The sequence below is a fragment of the Megachile rotundata genome, chromosome 14 (assembly GCF_050947335.1).
Source record: "Megachile rotundata isolate GNS110a chromosome 14, iyMegRotu1, whole genome shotgun sequence".
Classification (NCBI taxonomy): Eukaryota; Metazoa; Arthropoda; class Insecta; order Hymenoptera; family Megachilidae; genus Megachile; species Megachile rotundata.
Window position 1 is genome coordinate 4,616,551 of NC_134996.1, and position 19,373 is coordinate 4,635,923.

The following is a 19,373-nucleotide window of genomic DNA, read 5'->3' on the forward strand; positions in this document are numbered from 1 at the left end:
CTTAATCTAATTAGTATTCCTTGATCTTTTCAATTCATAAAGATTGCCGGGCTGATATCGTATATATTATCACGAATTTTATGTAAAGCTGTAGGTGATGAAGTTTTCCAAACTGTATTCTAAAATTCTTTTACGACTTTGATGAGGTGTTTTTGAAGGTCTTGGTGGGGCACAGGTACGCGGAACGTTTCGGATGTGTAGTGCTTGCCTCTTTTGCTGCTGAATTTGCTTCTTCGCTTCCTCTAATGCTTATGTGTGATGGAACCCAGGAGTATAAGAGATCTTTTCTAGTTCTATTAAACATGGCATTTTTCTCAATAATGGTCTGAATTACTGCGTTGTTAGATTCCAGGTTTTATATAGCGGATATAACACTTCGAGAGTCGGTTAATATAATAAATTTGTTATACTCTGATTTCTCAACGTACACTAAAGATTGGAGGACAGCATAAGGTTCACCAGTAAAAATTATGTAAGAATTTGGTAACTTGAATAGGAGTTTGTCTTTGGAAGCGTGTACTACACATCCAGTTCTTTCTTTTGATTTTGAGCCATCTGTAAATATTTGTTTGTTATATCCTTATTATTATTGTAAGAGTTAAAGAATGTATCTTTTTTGACAAAATTAAGAAAATTATGTGACAAAGTGTTGAGTAGATTTTATAATTTCAATATATTATTAAAATGTATTAATAGCTTTAACAAAATCTTTTCCTATTCTTTAAATCCTTAAAACCAAAAATTTTAAAATTTACGTATATTTGAAAACTAGCAGAAATATCTAAAATCTCGGTAACATTGAATTTCTTAAATTTTTTAACTTGAAGATTTATGAGTTCAAAATTTCTGACCATAACAATTCCAACATTCTAATATCTAAAATACATACATGATATTTAAAATTTCAGCTACTACAATGTCTGAGAATTTAAATTTTAAAAAGTAATACTATATTCCAAGATAAATTAAAATCACTTTTAGGTAAAACTGGCTTTCAACGTTATTATTAAACCTGGACTAAATATTTAATATTTTAATCATTTAGTGGAATGAAATTGGATTAATATAGTAAGATCAATAATAAATAGAGGAATTAAGCTAATCTAGTGATTGATTGAGTTTCTATTAGCAATTGATTGGAAGTTTTATTTTATTCCTGTTTTTAACTCTGCTTTAAATATTGTTCAGTATTTGCTGGTAGTAACTGCCTGTCTGAGCAGTGATTAATCTAGACTACTGAATGTTCTTCATACCTTTACATCTCTCATACTATGAAACTTTTAACGCGATTTTATTGATGAATGGGTGCGAGAGGTATATAAATCGCTTAGATTTTGTAATGTAGTATAAGTCATTTCGTTGGTATAAAAAATGAGTGAATCCTTTTCGGAAATATATTGTAAGGATTTTAATGTAGATCGTAATATAAATCACAAGTAGATTTTATGCAACAGATACAATATATTTAATAAAATCCAGTAACATATGGTAATATATTACCAGTAGATCTTTCTAATTAGATGCAATAGAAATTTATTTTGAAATTATAAATCTATTTTTCTAAATTTGTAAATCATTTGTTTCCAAATAATTTCTAAAGTTACCAAAATTTTCAAATCTCAAATTTCCAAATACTAAAGTTTTTCATATATGTATTCTAATTTTAATGTACTAAACGTTACAATTTCTAAAATTCTGAAATATCAATTTTAAAATGTTAAATGTTCAAATCTCTAAATTCCTAAATTTCCTTATTTCCAGAAGCTCAAATTCTTAAAATTCCATAATTCTATGAGATCAAATTTCTAAATTTTTAAACTAAATTTCTTAATCGACATTTTCAATTTTCCAAATTCTTAAGTTTTTGAAACTTTTGTTTTTTAAATTAAAAAATTTGAAATATCTATGTCTGAGTTTCTAAAATTAAAAATTTCTGAATATTGTTAAGTTTCTAAATTCCTAAATTCCTAAATTCCTAAATTCCTAAATTCCTAAATTCCTAAATTTCTAAATTTCTAAATTTTTTCAATATTTCTATATTTCTCTGTTTCTAAATTTCTTAATATTTATAGGTATTACTAAATTTCTTTATTTTTGAATTTCTAACTTATTCTTTTTCTAAAATCCCAAGTTTCGGTATTTATAAATTTTTTATTTAAACGTTACATAATTACATAACCAACAATTTATATTTTTAAATTTCTCCGTTCCTAAATTTCCAAATTGCAATTGACAGTTGCCCTGTCTCTTACTAAGACAGCATATCAAAACAACAGACCACTGTTTCCTTTATTTATATTAACTTCATTGCCGACATTATTCTGAATCGAGAGATCTCCCGCAGCACGCGAAAAAAAGTCATTAAATAGAAGAGTAGCAATTATGAATAAAAAGCCGATATCGATGGAAAATGGAAACTCGTTTACGTGTTGTCTCGAAAACGATGAAAAAGAAAACAGGATGTCAAGAAGTCGGAAAACCGATTATCAGCATCAAGTAATTATCCAAGCAGCATAGCCGAGCTGTTAGTATCTGCTCCACCTTCTACGCCCGCGTAATTATTCTAAGTTGAGCAACGGCAAAGGCAAAAAGCAGAAAATGACAAGGAAACTCGGGAATCGAATTAAAGGCGATGCGTCGTGGAAGTTGGTATCGACCGTGGAACATCGGCGCCTCAGAAATTCTTCGAGGAAAGAGCTCGTGATGAAACTTGTAACGTTTATGTAAACTTTATGTGCAGCTTGTCTTTGAACTTGTCCCTTAACCATCCTACTAATTATTTTACGAGAAAATGTCTACTGAAAATGAAAAATTGAGGCGCTGAGTGAAAAGGGAGGTATACCACAATATTATAAATTTACTTGGAAAATAATAATTATGCGGTAAGACGGACCACTATATAATTTTAATTATTTTCACGCATATTCTCAAGGACGTTTTAAATAATTTTGCGAAAGTTTTTATTATCTATTTCAAACTATTGATTTCTTAAAAAACTCTACATAAAAGGTTATGTGATCCATTTATTTTGAAAATAGCTTAAGTTCATTCTTAATAAGAAGACACATATTATTCACTTAATCGTTGATATTATTTTAATAGGAATTGTAAATGTAACTCTCTTGGATATACAACGCTAACATAAATGATTAACTCCTTCCCGTAACATTTATTTATCAGACGCGTCAGTCAAAACTAACTATTCAGAAGTATAACATTAAAACGAACAAAGAAAATTAAAATGTTCTGTGTATTTTATATTAAGGGATCCTTGATAATACAACTCATAGTTGGACCTAAATTTCAAGTTATAGAGTATTCAATATTTGAACAAGGTTTGTCACATTTGAGCAGTAAGTGCGTTACGAGTGAGACTCGTCAAAGCACCGGAAGAGGTTAATTCGTTTTGAAAACGTTATATTTTTAAAAATATTACACCAACACACATGTAAGATATATGAAAAGAACTACAAACTCATCGTAACATTCAATATAAGAGATTCAAGTGATATTGAATTATCATTCAAGACACGAAGGTATATGTCGCACTAGGTGGACGGATAACGCAGCTTCCGTTGATCTCATCAGCTTTGTGACGATCCCTGAGCCACACGAGCCCGCAACACAACTACACACTTCTGTTACGAATTCACAATACATCTTTACAACCTTCGCACTATGTGGGGCGGATAACGCAGCTTTCATTGACCTGGACATACCAGTGTGAAGGTCCGTGGGCCACTATGAATTCATTAACTAATTACACTACAAACTCACAACCAAACTGATTCCACGAATTCACAACCAAACTAATTACACTACTAATTCACAATCAACTGCTTCCACTACACCGAAGAAACCTATCACCTTGTGGGATGATAATTTACAACTTTCGTTGACTTGGACACACCAGTGCGAAGGTCTTTGAACCACTATATTCATCTTTTTTTATAATATCAAGCCTAAACAATTCAACATATAATCTCCGTCACTGTAACAAGTTGTGGAGACGTAATGAGTCAAAGATTTACAACCTTCGAGAACAGCCGACGGAAAATTCTTATTTACCCATCGCACGAACAGTTACTGCTAAAAATTATAAAAAGAGATTAGAGGTTGCTAAAAACTACGTTCAAAAATCAGAAAATTCTTGGAAGTGTGTCCTATTTATTGAGGAGTCCAAATTCTGTTTTTTTGATACACTTAGTAAAAAAGTTTGGAGGAAGTCAAATATGAAATTTTAGAAAAAAATGTAACAACCTTGAAACACGGAGAAAAATCGCGCATGTTATGGAGCTGTATATCGGCGTTGGTGATTATTACATTATAGATGATATTATGGGTAGTTGAATATACTTGAATATGTTTAAGAAACATTTTTCGAAGTGCTGAGAAATTTGGGATTAAATATAAATTTATGTTCCAACAGGGCAGCGATCCAAAGCAACGTCGCAATCGTTAGAGAATGGATACTATGTGGATACTCCACATTATCTAGAAATATCACTCCAATCACCGGATATAAACTCCATTAGACACTGTGAACAGAAATAAACAGTTGCGAGCGCAAACCACCGCCGAGGAATCATGATGAACAAAAACAATGATTCATAGAGCAGTGGTAAAAAATACCACTAGATTTTACGGGAAAATGAGTAAAATCAATAGCTGACCATCTAGAAGCCATAATTTTCTCCAATGTGTGTCGCACTAGTTAGAAGTAATACAGTATCTAAATAAATAAGGAGTAGAAATGATAATTTTTTGTAAGATTAATTTCAGTAATTCAGAAGTGGAAGACGTGCGTTCGAGTTTCCTGCTATATTATAATATTTTATTTAATTTTTCATTATGTATAGCAATTACGAATCTCATTTGTTTCATAAAGCTTTATTGCTGTATTTTTTTCAAATTTTACTCACGTTTATTTATTTTTACCTATACATACACCTACGTGTACATTCCTGTATAAGGTGAAGTGGGGTAAGTGCAGACTGGTTTGTGTAAAGTTGGTATTTAAACGTAAGTATTTTCAGTCTGCTATGTAAATACTTAACGCTGTCGATATCGAACGCTTTGCACAATTACTACTATTTAATTAATATTAACTAGGATCTTAATTTTCCTTGTACATTTTGATTTTGATAGGAAATTGTTTAAAATGTCAACTACTCTGCACTTTCCCCGAAAATGGGGTAAGAGCGTAACTTGAAATTAAATACTTTGAAACTTTATTTCGTGTGCAATGGGGCAAGAGCAGAATTATTAACAAATCTGCTATAAAATGCTTTTTACTGCATTATGCAAGTACTCTATACTGCAAACAAGTACTCTTAGCTAAAATATAAGAGGGGATATAGTGAAACAAAACAAGTAAACAAACATACTAAACGGAGAAATTTCGCTCATATTGTAATAAAAATAGCCTGTATACACACTTGCCCCGTTTATGAACTTACCCCACTTCACTTTATAGCAGGAAATCTCACATTTTTCAATCATGTCCGAGTAGCGACGAGTTTGCTATAATATGTCATGATTCGTGCTTTTTGTCAGAAACAAAGAAGAGAAATATCTCCAAAAAATATATTTAGGAATCGAACGCATTGAAATCGCAGCAACAGTTTAATAAGGGTTCGTCAATGGAATAATAACGGCAAATAACAAAGCATCGAAGGCATTCGTGCTCGTTTCAAATGCAGATCAGCGGGAAACGGTGGCGCGGCTTCATTTCCGGTTTCTACGAGCGATTCCGCGTGAACGCTAAAATCAACATCGGGCAACGTTCGCGTTGATCGGTGCCATTTTAAAGGGAAATGCGATCGGGCTGTGGGGAAAAGATCTGTTCGTGAAAAGTCGTGTCGGGAAATGGATTGTAAATTTCGAAAGAATATTGCTAGCTTTTTGCTTAACATTCGTTGCTAGAAAATTCGTAATATCGTTTATATGAGTAAAAACAAGAACCATTGCTTTATATTTGATATATTAACTGAAGAGTTGGCCGATAAGATACGATCATTTCAAGTCATTAAAAGTGACAATGCGTGTCACTAAAAGGCAATAAAAATCAACCAAAAAATAGAGTACGTTACTTCTATTAGATTATGGGATTAAATTAAAGAAGATACAATACATATACATATTTGCCATTGAAACTATTTTCATTTCATAAGTTCTATTTTTCTGTTTCATAAGGAAGTATGTCTTAACTGTATGAAAATTAAGATGAGAAAAAAACTTTATGAAAATGCACAGCACCCCGAAAATCTGGCACCCCACTTTCAGAAAATAAAATAACGGCCTGGGTCGGAAATGTGTTTATTATAGAACCTTTTAGATTTAGATTCAGTTCGCGAGCGGCGCCCCCCTCCCCCTCGTTTCTGCGCCTTTTAACTCTCATCGGTCGTAAGTCACCTTTCATGTGACAACACAACTTTGGCGCTGCGGTCGCACGTTACGTGGGAGGTGACAATGATGGCAGCTGTCGAAATTCTAATTTTCGAGAAGGCGAAACTGCACGATATGGAACTCCATCAAGAACAGACAATGAGGATAGATTAGATGGAAAACTACATATCTTGCACCTTGATATTAAAGGAAAACATGATTGCTTAGTATGTTCTTGCCCTAAGTTGTCTAGAGGAAGAAAAGAAACACTGAACTTCTGTGAAACGTGCAACAAAAAACCATTCTGTTTTGTGCTTCTTATATTGGAGATTGTTTCAAAAAATATCATACATTAAAAACTTATAAATAATTATTTGAAACTCATATATTTATAATATGCCTTCAAAACAAAAATGTTATTCTTATAATACTGAAGATTTTTCACATATTTACCGAAATCAGTTACAATCTATTGAGAATCACGCATTTTCTAAAAAAGTAAATTATCAAAGTTAAAGTATATATGTATATGAGGGATTGGTTTGTTCGGGAGTCGTGGGATACGATCGGCCGCGATCGGGTGAGCGGGTGACTCGGACTATTGGCGCCAAGAGAATTTGGCGTTACTATGATGTGGCGCGAAAAATTAGAGAGAGGACAAAGGAGCGAATGGCATTTGTTTCCTTTTACGCGGGAATTGGGGGAGAATGAGGAAAACGGCATGGCGTCACGGGTCAGTCTTGTCGTAACGGTTGAAGTAGTACATTGTCCGAAAAGTTGTCGCATAATTGTCTGTAATTAATTTTTGTACTTTTTTTGAGTTATTAAAATTATTTTGTTATCATTATCCCAAAAAAATATTTATCCGTCAACCTCGATTATTTCGATCCTACATACATATCATATTTTTGAGGAAAATTATAATTTAATCATCAAAAACTTCATTTCATTGTACTCGCGTAGGGAACAGCATTGTTCATCACACATTATAGCGCTGTATTGTTTACGCGTAATTCGCGTTGAACTCTGCTGTACAGAGAAGCGGCGCCGCGTTAAAGTTCAGCTGTGCCTACGAGGTTAAAGATACATGTGTAACGTCTCTGGAGAAATCTTCTTTTTTGTTTCCTTCGTCATCACGACAGTATTGTACCCACCGATAAGAATAATTAGTTATCGACAGTATTAGGCAATTATCGACAGTACATTACGAGCCTATTACCACATCTATCAAATTCGACAGTCGGTAATCAGTATACATATAGAATACCAAATTTAGTTAATATTACAAAAGCGAAGTTAACTTTATCAGAGATCAGACTTAGATACGATCCAATATAAAGTATTAACCAGGGAGTTTCATTTCGTTAAATTCACGATTATCTATTACATATTGTTTAATTTGTCAAGTTCTATTATTTCTATTATTATTATTATTTCAAATGCTATTTAATTCTTTATTCTAATTAATCATTTATAATCTATATACTTTTCTTTATTTTGTTGTTATTGTTATTTGTTAGTTTCATTTCTTATCGTTTTATTGAATAAACCTTATTGTTGAAAGATATTGACCTGTGGATTTCACTCCTTAACCGCATACCACACGAATCCCACATTCTTTAGATTAGTTATTTGCGAAAACGAGTCGTTCAGTGGGTAAAAGCCGCTCTTTACCTTCCTAGCGCTTGTAACTATCTGAACCTAGGTTCCAGGGTCGTTACACATGTTACAGCATATTCACATTAGCATAACATGTTAGAATATACGGTTTATTATAGGCGTAATTTTTACGAATTTGAATGAGTTCTTACTAATTCTACGAATGTGTATTTTCTTACAAGGCTGATTTTCTATTGAGCCTACTCAAACAATAGATAACAGATATAGTGCTGTCTTATGGTTTAGACACTTATTTAACAAAAATTGTTTAAAACTAAAACTACCACAGTGGTGAAATGATCGTGTTATAAATTCTTTACTTTATTAAACGAAATTTGTTAATGTGGTGTTCTTAAAATCTGCATTAATTTTTATCAAAATAAACTTTCAATGTGAATATTAATTTGTTTTATCGTTTATTTATGTATTATTTAACTCCATTCACAACATGTTAGCTGTCACGCGCATTTAAAAAGAAATACCGGTCAGGCCACACAACAAAATAAAATCCATTAAAATTTTGTGAAAAGAAATATTTAAATACATTGAATATATAACAATACATTAAATACAAGGATACAATCCTGTAATAAATAAAAATGAAGTAAACTTTAAATAAATTTTGGGTAATTATTTAAAACCATTTAATTTTTTTTATTTTATATATTTTACATTGTCAATCACCAGTGATTGACACGGCCTGAACGGAAAGTTCAGTGTTAATCTTCGGTAACTGAAGTGGCAGCTAACGTGCTAATTTTGTAGTAAATATGCATTATTCAGTGGTAGGTTTAGCATTATCTAAATCTGTAGAGTTATAAATGTAATGTACGGTCAGAATAGAATATGCAATAGTAGCAGTTAGTGATAGAAAATTAATTTCAAGGGAGTTCATCAAACTTTTCAACTATAAAGTTTTAATTGCTATCTGCTAACAATAAAAATACTCCGAAAAATTAAATAATGTAGACAATTAATATTTTTATTAGTAATTTGTAAAATTCACATGGAAAATGTTTACTCTTCAGTAATTCATTGTTTTGCATTAAAGGTTCATAATTTATGGTGCAAAATTAAAAATTTAATAATTGTCATACGTGTAATTTGTTTTCATAATGTCATAACGTGGTTAAATTTTAACGCGTTAATTTGGATCTTTTAAAAATTTAATTGCATTTCTTATTGTGTGGCAGAGCGATGGGGATGTAATTGAAAACACATACAAAAATTTAATATGAAAATTTAGTATAAAAATTTAATGTAAAGATTTAATATAAAAAACACCTTATATTGAAATGTTTAATTATATTGCTATTGTCTATGTTAGCAATTTCAAACTCTATTCTTGCATCCAGCTCTTTTAAAAGAATTGTTTTCTTCAAGGACTTCATTATACTTTTCTCTGCAACATACAACATACGTGTCTATTGAAATACTTGCACATAAATAAGTTAAAAATAATAATTAAATTATGAATATGAACAAAATTGTATAGTGGTTCATTAGTTTTGTGTCCTTCATATTCAATGGTTATTTCTTCTTGAAAATTTTCTAATATAATTGTTGTTTACATTAAAAAGATAAACAAGTATCAAGTAAGAATATAACAAGCAAGGATGTTCGAATCATTTAGTATTTCATTTAAAAAAAACTAAAGCCAGCATTGAAGTTTCAATAAAAGAGTAAAATAAGAAAGCACTATACACTAACGTGGAAATCATATAGCTTTTATTTAAAAACCTTATTGTATGATGAAAGATTTACGAGTTCTAATAAGAAAATATCTATATCACGAGTAGTTCTAACAAGAATTTCAGAATTTGTGAACTTGAAGGTGTTCTGAACTTGAATCCAAAATTTATGGATTTGGAGATTTAGGAATTTGGTAATCTATGCATTTTACCCTTTCACTATGAAAGGCGTAAATATACGTCCTGAGCCGTCTATTGATATACACGAAAGGCGTAAATATACACCGTCTGTATTGTTCTATTTTGATATTTTTCCTTTTTTACCGATTCATTCAAATCGTTCTTTGGAACATACGAACTGCGGTATTCGCAATTATTTCAAACGAGTGTTAATTAATTCTTTTCATATTTGTTCTGACATTGCAGTTACAAGATGCGATAAATGATTGATGCGAGACGTATTCGTTGATGAATGCATTCGTAGTGAGCAATATTAATTCGAACACTTTGTAGGGAGACCACAGATAAATTCTTAACCTATAGCGGTCTAATTCTCAGATTTGACTTTCTGATTTACACATACTCCAGAGTAGCTTTTTACTGGTTATTCTCTGTGTCTTCTTACAATTAGTTCTCCATATCATACATACGCACCGTTCCTGTGGATGGATTGTTTCGAGATTACGCCGCAGTGAAAGGGTTAAGGATGTAGAGATTTGAGGATGTAGAGATTTTGAACATGTTAGGATATGGAAATGTAGGAGTTTGGGGATGTGGAGATTTGGGGAAGCAGAAAATTGGGAATATAAGCATTTGGGGATGTGGGGATTTGAGGATGTAGGGATTTAGAAATGTAGGAATATGGAGATGTAGGAATTTCAGAATCTAGGCATTTGGAGAAATAGGGAACTAGCAATGTAAGAATTTTGGGATGCAGGAATTTGAGGAAGTAAGGAGTTGGGGAAGTAGGAATTTGGAGATATACAAATTTGAGGATGTAGGAACATGGGGATGTAGAGGTTTGGGCATTTAGGGATTTAGGGATGCAGGGATTTGGGGAAGTAGTTAATTGGGGATGTAGGGATTTGCGCATGTAGGTATTTGCAGATGTACGAATTTGGGGAAATAGAGATTTGCGGATTCTGAAAGAAAACTGGCAAGGCTACTGGCGCCAGTTACCAACACAATGTGAACACTCCCTTAGAAGAAGAAATAAATTGGCAAAAACATAGTGATAGACACTGCAAAACACCCATAGAGTACAATCACCCCACAAAAATCAACATCACGAATAAAGTTCTGGGAATATATACCAAATATTCATTTCACAAAACATTCAACGTAAAATAATAGTACTTAATACCTCTCAATATACAATAATACCATTTGTACCTTCCTCGCTCTCCGAAATCTCATCATTAAATCGTGGCAATAAATTTCAATAAATATCACGATTCCAAGTCGATATCTTCGATATCTCGCAACGAAATTCGTTGAAATTGATTCGATTACAAATGCAAGCACGAACCACCTCAATTTGCTTGCGACTTAAAAGAATATCTCGCTGTTCTGTACAACTCCTTCGGCTGGATCGTTCCATTTATTCAATTATGCATTCTTTTATTCGGTGCCCGCGTACCCTTCAAAGGGTACACACTGAACATCCCCATTTTCCATGTCGTTTTATCCCCGACCACGTACCTTACTGTGGAACTTTGTTTCAACTTTAAGCGTCGTGTTTCCAGCTCGCCCGCATCCATTCTCGTTACAAAGTGTCGTGAAACGAGGAGCCACGCTCTGCTATGCTTTAATCGCTCCTTTTTCTTCCAAAAACCATCCTCCATTATCGTACCGCCTCCTTTAATCTGTTCGGCTTTTCGTGGCCAAACTTAACGTCGTTCTTACAATTCAGCGCGAGATTTATTCTTTGTTTTAGTTCTTTCTTTTCTAGTTAATGGATATCGTGATCATAGAAGTAATTTATTCCGATGATAAATAGCGTCGTTTTCTTATTACGTGTAATTAGTTGAAACACTAATGCGAATATTTGCATGCAAAAACAGAGAGGTGTGATGACATCTTGCAAGCACTGATAAAGGGCTTTTTAATTTAATAATGTGAAATTTTTAAATTTCTAAGTATCTAGGTGTCTAAGTCTTTAAATTTACGGATGAATACGTTTTGAACACTTTAATTTGAAGTTGTAATTTGAAAGTTTTGTAAATTTTTAATTTTGGATATTTAAAAGTTTACAAGTTGGACAAGTTTTTAATTTTGCAAATTTTTGTTTCTTTATATTCCTGAAATGGTAAGCTTGTAAACTTGAAAATTTATAAATTTATTTCTAAATTTGAAATTTGTAGAGCTGTAGAATTTAAAAAGCTATAGGTTCAAAAATTTGAAAGTTTGTATATTCTGAATTAAAAAGTTTGAAGATTTGAAAACTTGAAAACTTAGAAATTTTTAAATTCGAAAGTTGGAATTTTCTTATTTCTTAAATTTCCAGATTATCATATTTGAAATAAAAATCTATTTTGTATTTAATAGTTTTCAATTTTTCACAAAATTTATTATTAATAATATAAAATCATAAAATTATTATTAATAGTGATTATAAAGTCATTATTATTAACAGTAATAATTAACAATATATTTCATAGAACAATTAATTATTAATAATTTGTAACTAGTGAATATAACATATATATTTACTAAAATTAAATATATAAGAAATGTCGATAATAAAAGAAATATTACCCAAAAATTTCGTTATATAGTCCTAGAAATCAAGTTTTATTCAATATGTATACTGACGTAACATATAAATTTATTGATAAAATAGTTAGGTTTAAGTTTTATTTTTAGTCGAAATTAATGGACACCCTAAATAATAGTTAATCAGGTTTGTGCTTTAGAAGCACATCTGGATCCCAAAGAGTTAACATAATTTGTGGTTTTAACCCATAGCCCGTTGAGGATGAGTTAGTAGTTTGGTTAGAAATAACTATGGGTAGAACAACACGGAATATTGGTTACTCGGAGGGTTATTAATTCAGTTTTTTAGCTACTGCCTTAAATCAACATTTTGTGACCCTAATAAAAGTTTAACGATATTGGTAATTACCTGTTTTCATTTACTTTTTGAATGTTTAACTGAATCGAATTTGTAGCTTCAGCGATTTTAGATCATAGTTCATAATCATCACTATCATCAAGAAAAAAAATGAGTATATCAATTACTCTTCATTCTCAATTATAAATATTACTAATCTGAACTGATATTTCAATTTTCTATTTAATTTCAAAATTTTTGAAAATAATTAGTTTTTATTAGTATAAATTATATTCTCGTAGTATAATATTTGCAATAATGTGTAATTTTGAAATAATTTAAATTATCAATTTTACGTCACTTCGAGTATAAAAATTTGAATCGTTAATTTAAAATTGTTATGAATATAAATATTTATCTACTCTGTAAGATTTTGAAAATTTTAAAGAAAGAATCAAATGTCAAATTAGACATTTTTGTAGTTCGAAAAATTGTATGAAGCTAAAATTAATTTCAGCTGAAATCTTTAGTTTTATTCTTCATTTATATTTGCAAATTTTGTTAAAATATTTAGTAACAAACTCCTATTCAAGTTACCAAGTTCTTACACAATTTTTACTAGTAAAGCTTATGCTGTCCTCCCAAAGTGTTATATCCGCTATACAAAACCTGGAAACTAACAACGCAATAATTCAGGACATTATTGAGAAAAATGCCATGTTTAATAGAACTAGAAAAGATCTCTTATACTCCTGGGTTCCATCATACATAGGCATTAGACGAAACGAAGAAGCAGATTCAGCAGCAAAAGAGGCAAGCACTACAACATTCGAAACGCTCCTCATACCTGTGCCCAACCAAGACCTTCAAAAACACCTCATCAAAGCCGTAAAAGAATTTTGGAATACAGTTTAGAAAACTTCATCACCTACAATCTTTATAAATCGAAAAGATCAAGTAATAGTACCTAGATTAAGAATTGGCCACACCAAATTGACACATTCATTTCTTATTACTAAATCAAACCCAACGATCTGTGATGTGTGCAATGCACAAATTTCCATTGACCACATCCTAATTCAGTGCCTCAATTACGGCGTTAAAAGGACGCAATATAACATACCAAATGTAACAAGTGTGCTACATAATGTAAATTTGTGCAGGAAAATTTTAACATTTTTAATAAATATCGGTCTCTATTATCAAATGTAATACCAATAGGTTTACAACACACTCCCAAATCAAATGTGATCACTAATAACCTAAGAAGTTATATGTAACTTTAAGTATTCAATTACAAAAAAAATAATTATTAATTAACGTAGTTTCAAAAATTGTTTGAAGTTCTTTGTACTGCCCTTTTCTCGCAAATTCTAGAACAATGACAGTTAATTGCTCAGGAATATTTTACGACTTCAGCGTTTTCAAACATTGGTAAAATGGATCATTTAAGACTTCCTTTTAATAACATTATATTAATAAGGTCAGAGTGCTCTTTTGTTTTCACAAAAAAAGGAAAGAGTCTGGAAGCAAAGTTCTATTCAATAGTTGGAACTTAAAAGCGATGATCTTTTCATCGAGAAATTTCTTCAAACACTCGAAGGTCTTCTTCGATTTGTCGAGGGAGTTAATCTTTAAAATTACAATCTGTAGTATTATAATTTCATTCAGGTGCTTAATAATAGTATCCAAATTTTATTCTTACATTACCATAATCATTTTAAATTTAAAAAATTATATCAACCATCTTCATAAGAGAACAATCTTTAAAATAGTAAATATACCAATCGAATTTGGACCACGTACGAAAATTTCACTTTTATGGTTATAACATTATGTCATATATGGAAAATTATCTTCGGCCATGCAAAATTAATCATCAAATACCTTGATAACGATACAAACATAGCAATTTGTTACTATCGTGATAATAAATTATGTGAGTCATGAGCGAATAAGAACTATGCAAGAGTTTATGTTTATGACTCGAGTATGGATAGCGCGTGAGGTGGAATTTGGTGAATGTCATAGAAAATGTCTGAAGCCTACTCAAAAGACTAGATTACAACTCTTCAACCATATTGTCTGAGTTTAAAAGAATTACGGATATTTGAAAAAATAATGAAGATATAAAGCATATGATCAATGTATACGGAACATGCCGGATGTAAGCTGTCACCAAAGCAAAGAGTGGAAATCCAAGATATTAACATGTGTTAATAATGTTATGTACAATAGTAGTGTATCATGTTAGTAGCTAATAAATTATATCATTTATACAGACCTTTTAATTTTGGAAACGTGAAAAATGCTGAAAATTTTTTTAGTGTATTCGATGTGCAGGAACTGTATATCTCTCAATTAAAACTTCAAGAATTGTATGGGTTAACTGATATTTATAATATAAAATATATTACAAATTTTTATCTTTTTCGTGCAGAAGCGGCTGTAATTACTTGCTGATAATGGATGACTTCCTAAGGCATTCGTTAACGGTCAAGAATTTTTCCTCCTGTGAATTGAACAGTTTGGAATTCGTGAACATTCCTAAAGAATTTCCATACCGGGTCTCTTAATCGAATTTTCAAGTTGGCTGAGTCGAAGTACGCCTCGGTCGGAAACTATCGATTGGATACACGATTTCTCTTCGATACCTTTGCGAACAATTGAATTCGTTTGAAAGTTTTTATCCTTTTCATTGAAGTAACAAGATCTCAGGGTAATTTTAAATATAACACGATGTTTGAATGTACACAGTGGTTTGTTCTTCGTAGATCTCGCATTTGAAAATGTTTCATTTCTAACCTACACAAGATTACATAATACTGCGGTAAATATGACATTTAAGGTAAGAATAAAGTGTACTATTTTGGGAAATTAGGGATATGAACATATAAAGATTTTTTGATGTAGGAATAGGAATATACGAGGTGCGATCATTAAGTTCCGGGATTGTGTCTGCTGTGATCAAACGAATGACACGATTGACATGCTCTCGTAAAACATAAGAATAACAATCTTCGAAACACATGGCACGAAGTTTGGAAGCGATATCTTCATTGAATCCTGTGTTATACAAATTTATGGTAGCATATGCACGCTCTCCTTTGCGAAATCACGATGGATTCCAAATTGGAACAGAGGGACATAAAAAAAACAAAGAGAAACATGGAAAATTGTCGTTCTTCCTCACTCTCCGTATTCATCAGATTTGGAACCCCGTTATTTTTTTTTGTTTCCCAAAATGAAATTAAAGCTCAAGGGTCGCCGATTTGACACGGTGGTCGAGATTCAACGCGAATCGCAGCAGGTGCTTGACACGCTTCAACAAGAAGACTTCTAGGAAGCTTTCCAAAAATGGCAGAGGCTCTGGGATCTGTGCATAGCTGCACAAGGGGACTACTTTGAAGGGGATAGTAGCCAAATTTGAAACACGTGACTTTATCTGCACATACGGGACCAGTCCCGGAACTTAATGATCGCACCTCGCATGTATTCAGAATGTAAGGATTTCGAAATTTCGGATTTTGGAAGTTTAGAAATTTTTGGATCTTAGAATTTAGGGATATTGGGAATGAGGTATTTTGGAATTTGGAAGTGTAGAGGTCTTGGGATTTAGGAATATTAGGATTTGGGGATATTGGAATTTAGAGATATTAGGATTTTGGAATATTGGGATTTTGGGAGTTTGAAATGTAGATGTCTTGGGATTTAGGAATATTGGGATGTGGGAATAATGAAATTTAGAGACATTAGGATTCAGGAATATTGGGATTCAGGAATCTTGATAGTTAGCAACATTTAAGGTTTAGGGATTTAGAGATTTAGGAAGCTTAGTATTTCGAAATTTGGAAATCTTGGGATTTCCACATTTAGGAATCTTGGAATTTAGAAATTTGTGGATTAAGAGATTTTACGATTTCGAAATTTGGAGATCTTGGAATTTTGATATTTAGGAATTTTGAGATTTAGAAATTTTGGGATATAGATATTTAAAGATTTAGGAATTCTGGAATTTTGGAATTGAAGGATTTTGGGATTACGAAATTTAGAGATCTTGGGATTTTGAGATTTTGATTTGGGATTTTTATTAGAATTTTTATCTGTAAATTTGAAGTTCTATGGATTTCGAGGTTTATGGATTTGAAGATCTTAAGATTTATAAATTCATTGATTTTAGTATTTAATCAGTTAAGTGTGTTTGACGACTATAATTTTGTCATGACGACTATATCCATCATGCGTAAAATTTTGTTACAATTTGATATTTACATTGTAATTTTGGCGAAAGCTAAATTATATTCGTAAATTGTAATATGTTTAAAATGCTTAGAGGTCAACACGAAATGAAATAAAGAAATAAAAAGTGTAAATGATTTAAGATGGATTGATAAATTTTTGAGAACTAACTCGTCATCACTTGATTATCACGACACGCACTGGTGCGCACTTTGCAAAAAGATCGCCACAATTAACTGGTTAAAGATCTCGAAATTTAGAGATCTCGGAGTTTAAGTATTTTGGATTTTCGGAATCTTGTAATTTAATGATTTTGTGATTTACGAACTTATAAGCTTAGAAACTCAAGAAGATAAGAATCTATGAATTCAGGAATCCAGGCATTTAGAAATGTAAAAATTTAGGAATTTAGGAGTTTGGAAATCTATAAATTTGCAAATCTAGTGATCTAGAAATTTAGAAACCTAGTGATTTCGAAATCTTGAAAAGAAGACTTAGAATTTAGAGATCTCACGGCTTAGAAATTTTGGGAGTTTGAGATTTAAGAATCTAAAAATCTTTGAATTTAAGGAATTTGTGATCTAACAAGGGACATTACCCAATCGCCAATCGCCGATTTTGATGCGCTTTGAGTATGATATAGAACGCAAAAAAATATTTGACACGTATTTTTTTTTATCGGCCATCGTCCATGCTGAAGGGGTGAAAATGGCCCCCAAAGTTGGAGTTGCAAAACATATTTTCTCGAATATCTCAGGAACTATTAGGCCTAGATAAAAAATTAAAAGTGCAAATTTTTCTGTTTTAGAAGGCCAATAATATGGCCTAAGTGGATTTTTGAAAAATTTATTTGTTTAAAAAATATGTTAAAAATTAACATTATTTTGCAAATTTTTTTAATAAAACTTTGTACTATTTTGATCAAATTTTACACATGTAAACTATAGATCAAAAGACAAAATACGGATAAATAGGAATTTTTAATTTCGCTTGTGGAAAAAATATTATTGTCGTTGAAGTTATACGTACATTTTCTATCTTCCGTTCGGTGCACAACTGATTTCTATATGTAATATTCTGGAAATTGTATTATATTACATTTTTTACACTAACTTATTTAAAAAAAGAATTTGAAGGTCCAAAGGTGCCTGTATAAAAATATGCCGTTCGAGTCAGATATCGCATTTAATCCGCGTTATGGGCGCGTACTGGTGGCAGTATTCGACGCACGGAGGATATTAACGCGTAAATTGTACTTGTGCGAAGTGTAATATCTTCATAATGATGTAGAATACGTGCAATTAAAGGAATTACATCTGTTGATTAAGAATTGCTTCACGATTGTAAAATATATATTATTAGGTTGGCTAACTTTGAAAATATCATTTTTTTAATAATTTTTTAATTTTTTTGATTTCACGCGTTTCCTTATCTAGGTTAGAAGAGTTTCGATTCACGAAAATATGTAATACAAAGTTTCAAATTATTGAAACTTTCTTGTGTTTCAAGAGTTTCAAGGTTTTGACGTTTTAAGAAACCCACCCCTACTTAAAATGGTGACATAAGTCTTGTGCTATATGTATATCAAAAGGTTAACTTATTCACGTGCCAGGATTGTATTGATTGAATCAATAGAACCATCTTACCGCAGTGTGTGACCCATCTTACCTAACAGTCTTGTGAGATGACCTATTTATTCACAAATCAGTTAATTTTAAAAAGCAGTCAGCAGCAAAACGATTTTTTGTATACAAATTTTTATTTTTATATATGTAATATTTTTTAACATTATTTTTATGTAAGAAATAAGAATGTTCAAATTACAATAGTTACACATATTAATGAGTAAATACACGAAAAATATATTTTCTGTATGTGTGAAAATAAGATGATCGTATTAAGAATAGTTTTAACCTTTTATACTTGAATAATTTTAATTAATAACTCTTTAATGAAAACATGTAACAAAACTTTAATTGTTAAAGTTATTATACCAGGTAATGATGTTACTATATGTATATAACATTAAATATAAATATCATTAATAAAAGAAGTATTACTAACATTCTTACAACTTCTGTAAGAATAAAAAAGAAATATACAAATTATTGGTAGTACTAAAAATTCTAGAATTCTGCAATATTTAAGCTCCACAATCTAAAAATTGACGAACTTCAAAGTCCATAATATTTCATATTGTAACAATCATACAGTACGATTTAAATAACTATTAGTAACAATGTATATATGAAAGAAGTAAACTAAGAGTATTGAAAATTTTCTGTCCTAAACAATCATTTACTTTATTAAAGCGAATAAAAATAATAAAAATTCACTTTTTGATT

At 31.1% G+C, this 19,373-nt stretch overlaps 1 protein-coding gene across 7 annotated transcripts in view; it reads left to right on the top strand.

The window, feature by feature from the left end:
• The window catches only part of tmod (tropomodulin), a 515,016-nt gene that overhangs the window by 283,843 nt on the left and 211,800 nt on the right, over window positions 1–19,373 (top strand). For 2 of the 7 annotated variants that reach the window (XM_012279169.2, XM_076539661.1), the window contains exon 10: window positions 4,430–4,725. The exons of 2 other annotated variants lie outside the window; for them this stretch is intronic. In XM_012279169.2, coding sequence (XP_012134559.1) covers window positions 4,430–4,554 — 125 coding nt within the window. In that variant the 3' untranslated portion in view covers window positions 4,555–4,725. Of the gene's footprint in view, window positions 1–4,429; window positions 4,728–19,373 lie in introns of those variants that run through there. 3 more of the 7 variants (XM_012279167.2, XM_012279177.2, XM_012279178.2) reach the window with 3 other exon arrangements.